This window comes from Alosa sapidissima, chromosome 16 (genome assembly GCF_018492685.1).
Source record: "Alosa sapidissima isolate fAloSap1 chromosome 16, fAloSap1.pri, whole genome shotgun sequence".
NCBI classification, from domain to species: domain Eukaryota; kingdom Metazoa; phylum Chordata; class Actinopteri; order Clupeiformes; family Clupeidae; genus Alosa; species Alosa sapidissima.
In genome coordinates this window covers 21111105-21118340 of record NC_055972.1, presented here as the reverse complement: position 1 = coordinate 21118340, position 7236 = coordinate 21111105, and the positions used below count along the sequence as shown (strand labels likewise).

The window sequence follows — 7236 nt, the reverse complement described above, 5'->3', positions numbered from 1 at the left end:
AATTGTGACCAGACAGCCCCGAATGACCATTCCAGAGATGGTTTACTATCTCGTTTTACCTCACGATGTTCACACGTCACTCAGTTCAGTCACAGCTCTAGAGGTGTTTTAAGAATCCTCTAACTCTAAAGTGTCCCTAATCAGGGCTCGTCAGGGAGGAGGGGGGTCGTGTGCTCCAACTCTAGGTGTGGGGAGTGACATGAAGAGATTGAGATTGGGCAAGACAAAAGGGGGCGCTAGGGGAAACAGTAAGAACAAAAAAACTATGGCTTTGAGAGTGTAGCATGTCAACATGCAGGCAGATATATATACAGAGAGAGAGAGAGAGAGAGAGAGAGAGAGAGAATCTTGCTTTGACACACCAAAGCTAATACCTGTCTGGTGCTGAGATCTAAAGCTGATGCATGCCAGACGATGGGTCCTCTTTCACCATCAAACTACTGTATTCTGTACTTCTGTATTCAACACTGTATGCACTGAATGCTGTATATACTCTGCATCGCTGAGGGGAAGAGACATTTATACCAAAGATCCTTGATTACTAGCAAGATAGAGCATAACGTAATTCGTTTCTATGGGAGCAAAACGGGAGTTCCGGTCTGCATAAGTGGGAGTGTCACCTTACGTCACTAAATAAAAGGCTTCGCTTTAACCCTTTCTATTAACACTCTTCAGGAAGTTAGATAAGTGTGTGTGGGTCTATCATTCGGCTTGAGGGTTAGCAGAGTTTGTGGTTTGGCATGAGTCAGGTACCGTACCACAGACCTCATCCCAGCTGCCTCTTTTCCAAGTAAGCCTAAGTGGGAATTTTGCAACTACTCTGATGCCAGTCACACTGGTTCCACAGATGCTTTACTGTAATAGTGCTCATTGTTTAGGAGCGTCCGACGTGGGTTGTGCCTGAAAACAACTTCCAACACTGGTGCCAAACGTCTGTATCATTTCCCCTGGCATTGTACCAAACCTGTTTACTTCACCATGTTTTAACTAGGATAACTCTGTGACACTGTTTACATGAATAGATGTCAAAAGGCTTAGCTGTCAGCTGCTTCCTGTTTAGACCTATCTGTGTTTGGCATCAGGGGCCTCTGTGTTGCATATATCTGAGTGGGTTTCAATGGCTGCAAAGTACACAAAGCCACTCAAGACATAACTACACACACACACACACACACACACACACACACACACAAAGAGATGGGAGACAGAGAAAGACGTTCAAGACAGAGAAAGACGTTCAAATGTGATTTTAAAAACATCTGAAACATTTACATTATCTGGTGGATCTCAACCCCTCCTCTCGCTGCTTCACCTCACTGTCTCCATGGAAACGTACCCATAAAGCACTGAGTGTGATGCCCCACTGGCTGACCTTGCTCATGGTCTGGGCAGTGAGCCAATGTTCCAAACATTTAAGCAGCTAAGGACCCTCGCTCTCCCCTCCCCTGAACCACTGGCTCTGATTCATAAATTAAGACAAGGGGCACTGGTTCAAGGCTTTGTGTGTGTGTGTGTGTGTGTGTGTGTGTGTGTGTGTGTGTGTGTGTGTGTGTGTGTGTGTGTGTGTGTGTGTGTGTGTTTTGTTGAATGATGGTTCACCATGGAGTTTACCATTCTCAAGGAGATTAAGAACTATCACAGGGTCAGAGTGCAGCTCATCATATGGTATGGTACCCATGCATAGAAACTCAACCACACGCAAGCACGCACACACACACCTAGGGCAGCCGTGGCCTACTGGTTAGCGCTTCGGACTTGTAACTGGAGGGTTGCTGGTTCGAACCCCAACCAGTAGGCATGGCTGAAGTGCCCTTGAGCAAGGCACCTAACCCCTCACTGCTCCCCGAGCGCCGCTGTTGTTGCAGGCAGCTCACTGCGCTGGGATTTGTGTGTGCTTCACCTCACTGTGTGTTCACTGTGTGCTGAGTGTGTTTCTCTAATTCTTGGATTGGGATAAATGTAGAGACCAAATTTCCCTCACGGGATCAAAAGAGTATATATACTTACCTTGTCCTGTGTGTGTGTGACGAGGGTGGTCAGAAGAAAATGAAAGACAGAGAAAGAAAGATTTTAGGAAAAACAACTGAACTGCCTTTACCTGGAAGTTGCCAACAATGATGAGTCCAGCTGCACAGATCCAGCCAGTGGAGAGACTGGCCGTGTTCAGCACACAGTTCTGATGCTTCTCAATCACGTGAGCATAGCGCAGAAGTACAATCACCATCACTGTGGAGAGAGAGAGAGATAGAGAGATAGAGAGAGAATGAGAGAGAGAGAGACAAACATATTAGTTCAATTCGGTCTTGATGCTATCTTGACTGCCAGCTTGACTCCTGAAGAAATCTCCTTTGAGAGCTCATTAAACACAGGGCTCTTTTAGAGGGGCCAGATAGGCCAAGCACAACCTATTGACTACAGAGTTGTCACTCAGGTGTCACATTCTGAATACAGGTTAGAGTAGCCAAGCTTCCAACCTATATTTCAACCACAATAATGACGTGAATGGGATGATTTACTGTCAATTAATGGATTCAGCTCCTGGAACCTGGAATTCACATTTCACATGGTGGGAGACTTATCAAGCATCCTGCTGCTATCATTACCCATAAACCTTTGCAGCCGCCCTTGTCAGGATGCACTAACTCAATGGTCCTGTCAATATGTTGACTATATCTGATGCATGTGAGAATCCAGGCCCTCTAGATACACAGTGCTACTCCATCAGCCATGAACACACAAGTGAGACCAGGGGAAGTCACATGGATGGGTGACAAGCTCAATTAGATGGTGGTAGCAAACAGAAAGGGTTCTGCTGGAACACCACTTAATAGCAGAGAGACGAGTATATATAGAAGACAAGAAACTGTAGAATACAAAGAAATAAAGAGAGAAAGATGGTAGAGGAAGGAGTTGGAAATGTGTGTGAGAGAAATAACTGAGGAAGAAAAACATAAATGTAGAAGGACGGGCAAGGGCATAAATGGTTTAAGACTGAGGCGGGGAGAAAAGGAGTGAGGGGGAATGAGAAGGAGGTAGAGATGGACATGTGTGGAGTGGGGTGGGCTGGTTAATGTTAATGGGCACCACTGTACTGGATGTCCAGACTTCTTAAGCACTCATTTGTACCGTTAGAGCAGGGAGAGACCGAGCTTTGTTTGCTGTGCAGCTGAGGTTAATGCTTAATGAAGGCTCACAGGGGGTAGATAGATGGGGAGAGGGAGAGGGGTAACACACACACACACACACACACACACAATCACGCACACATTCACACACATGCACACACGCGCATGCAACATGTACGCCTTCACACACACATTCACAGACTCACGCGACTCTCGCACACACACACACGCACACACACACACACTCACACACACATGCACGCACACATGCATGCACACACACGCACACACACACACACAACCACAACCACAGCTTCCAACTTCTTTGGACAGCTTCCAGAATGTTCTAAGCAGCCTGGTGGTGGCTCTCTGCTTGGGGGCTGTCCAAACAGGAACAGGCCGAGTCCTCCAGGGGACTTTAAAGGGGAAGACAGGAGGTGGGGGCTGAGAGGGACCATGAGGGTGGGGGGTAGCTGGGTGGGGTTGCTGGGGGTAAAGAGATTGAGGCAAAGCCAAGTTGAACGAGTCCAACAGTCCCACTGACCTCCTAGTCAGTACTATGCTGGACAAACCACTGCAGGCTATTGTAAGAGACCAGAGCGACAGAAATGCACATAACATCACAGAAATGATCTAGAACATTCCAAATGGGGACACAAGGAGGTGGATTATTTCAGTGGCTATTCTGTCTGCCCTCTCTAGTCCCCTTACCTCCGGTTCCCTCTACACAGGGCTAGTTCTGTAATGCTGGAGAGGCCCCCTGTGCAGGAACCACAGGATATTCTCTCATATCTCTCATCACAGGAGCCCTTCACTTCAACTCAGTATATACAAAAAGTATACATAGAATTATAAATCTTTATAAAGAATTCATAATAGATTATAATGACTGACATAATAGTTTTTGTAACTATTTACAAATAGACATGACTGCATTCATCAAGTTATGATGTTGTGTTATGATAAGCCTTACACAACTATAGTTAGTTAGTAAAATTTGCATGTCACATATAGCTCCATAATAAGAATTCAAAAAACAACTTCCAATGAAGATACAGGATGCATACATCCAGAGCATCTTGTTATAGATCATAATCAGGAAACATTATTACAATAGGCTCATATAATTGTTCACATTTCTTGTCTGTTTGACATATGATTATTACCAGGCCTTAATTGCATGCCGATGACAGATGTGAAAACTCAAGGCACAGAGCAGTCCCAGACCCAGAGATCATTAATGCTAGACATGTAAGACTTGCAGAAGTGACGCTCACTAATCTCTTCCTCTTTCTGATAAATCACAGGAAAGAGGATTATCACAGACGTGTGAACAACATTAAGGGCCCCAATTACTTCACTTGCTCATACTTGTAAGGAGAGAAGAGAGGATTGTCAATGAGATGTAATAAACATCCGAGTGGTGGGGCTCTGTTTCTCAGGCTTGCTGTGTTTGATGTCTATCTTGTCTATGCTGGCTCTGCTTGTTCAGATGAGCCGTACTGATGCTGTTGATGCTACTTACACTGTCGGCCAGTGTTTTCTGTCTGTCCTCTACATAGAAGATACATCCCACACACACGCACACAGACACACACACACACACACACACACTCATGCACACACACATACGCACACACATACACACACACACACACAGCAGATTGCTGAGGTGTGGGCATCTGCTGACTAAGACTGATGTCCTCACCTTGCAACGGTCTCAGACTAGGACTCGTCTGACACACACAATCACACAAGCAAACTGTCAAACACACACACACACACACACACACACACACACACACAAACAAACAAGAATATGCAATATGCATATGGCTGACGCAGCACTAACAGGCACCTTCTCCATCAAAGGTCATGACCCCCTAGACTCCTCTTGGGCATTAAATATGCACACACACACACAACACCCTACATCCACAGAACAGCTGACTCATACAGAATGTTGTACCAATAGCACACACTACTTTAAACTTAAACACAGCTCAGCAGCAGATACTGTGCATTCATATAATGGCCAGAAACGATATGTCAATTACAATCAATGTCAATATTTCATTAACAATCAGACACATTTTGTTTTGTGACTGTAACATGTAATTATTCTGAACACACACACACACACACACACACACACACACACACACACACACACACACAGATAAATTATGTGTGTGTTTTGCTGCCCTGTTTAAGCTGGAGAGTTTTCTGTCCTGACTCCCTCTGTCAAACAGCCCTGTGTCCCACATGAGTATGTGTGTCCTGGAGCAGCGGGCAGAGATCAAACTCCCCCGTGCTCCTCAGCCATCTATGGACAGGGAAGTGGGAAGTGTTGCTGTGCTATGCCAGGAGATATGAAGCAAATATGCCAGGACTGTAGATGAGGTCAGCTAGAGGCCTTTTCATACATCACCGTCCCCCTCCCATCACAGACCCATACACACATGCTCTCTTTCTTTCTCTTACAGTCTCCACACACACACACACACACACACACACACACACACACACACACACACACACACACATACCATAGCACAGTGCAGAGCGCCAGCGTGCTCCTTTAGACAGCGAAAAGTGGGAGGTGTGTCCATTCACCCCTGTCTCCGGCCCAGAACATTTCCCGTAACCCCCCCCCTCCCCCCTTGTCCTTCCTCTCCCACTCTCTGTCAATTATGGCGTCGCAGTGCTGACACATGCTTCCCGGTGCTCCATGGTTTCCCAAAAATCCGCCTTAGCCTTACACAACCTGTAACCACCAGAGACAGGGTGGCATTCTCCCTCTCTCCTCTCCTCTCTCTGTCTGTCTCTCTCTCTCCCTGCCCGCACCAATGTCTTTCCCCGTCACAGATGGAAGCATTTATCTGCAAGGGGAAAAGAGGGGGAGCAGGCGAGACACAGTGTCCATTTTGTTCTGAAGAGTCTTATTTTCTCTCAATACTCATCTCTTTCCCTCCCCTCCTTGTTGAGGTGATGAAATGATCTGACTAAATAAGTTTGTATGTTTGTATTTATTTTTGCCGTGTGACATAACTCAGCAAGAAGCAATGTGCGTGCGGAGGGAGTGCAGGGGATCGTGGTGGACCAAACAAGGGCAGGGAACGGTGACCACACCACCCCTAACCTGTTGTCAGCATTTCTGTTTGGCTGCGGCACTAATTGCATTTGTTTCCACTGGAGAGCGTCTCCCAGTGATCTGGACAGCTGACCTGGCCCACAGATAAGCAGGACAGAGCACGTGGGCCAAATATTCAAGGACTGAAGGAAAGGGGTCCCTTTCCCAAACACACACACATGCTCACACATGCCCAAACATAAACACACACATGCACACGTGCACACACACACACACACACACATGCACACACACACGTGCACACACACACACACACACACATACACACACACACATACATACACTAGCTCTCTCCTCTCTTTTACTTGTTTTCTTTTCTCCCTCCATAGACAGACACACACAAGGTCCAACATGTTAAGGTCAAATGTCATAGGTGACCAACAGGTTCAGCCAGAAGGGTAACAACTTTCTTTCTCTGTGTGTGACTGCATAAGTGACCCACTGTTTTGTGTGTGTGTGTGTGTGTGTGTGTGTGTGTGTGTGTGTGTGTGTGTGTGTGTGTGTGTGTGTGTGTGTGTGTGTGAGTGTGTTTACAGACCACACACAAGACCATAAAAGATGGTATCTTGAGAAAAATCCCACGCAGTTCAGTTTGAGACAAGCTTCTGTCCATTCAAAATGGCCAACACACTTTTTCCAAGTCAAAAACAGTGGATGCTAACAGCGGGTGGCAAGGAACCTTCTAGAAGGCTATGTGGACTGACCCAATAAATGCGGAGAGGCTCTTTCCTGCACACAGCCCACATAAAATGGCACAGGGGCCAACCTCATGGAAACATTTTGTAATGTCTCTTAAAATTCATGTATGGGGCGCCTGGGTGACTCATTTTATAGATTCAATCCCATCTAGGCAGGGAGACAAAAAAATCTATAAGTCAATATAAGCAGTACTTAAGTGATAGCCCTGGATCAAATGGTATGGGATGAGTAGTATCTCTCTTTCACTCTCTCTCTCTC

The 7236-nt window shown here is 46.1% G+C and overlaps 1 protein-coding gene across 1 annotated transcript in view; it reads right to left on the bottom strand.

Annotated features, from left to right (window-relative positions):
- The window catches only part of zgc:154058 (uncharacterized protein LOC795538 homolog), a 34572-nt gene that overhangs the window by 10772 nt on the left and 16564 nt on the right, over positions 1-7236 (bottom strand). The window contains exon 6 of the mRNA XM_042066731.1: positions 2099-2226. Within this exon, the coding sequence (XP_041922665.1) occupies positions 2099-2226 (128 nt within the window). The remainder of the gene's footprint in view (positions 1-2098; positions 2227-7236) is intronic.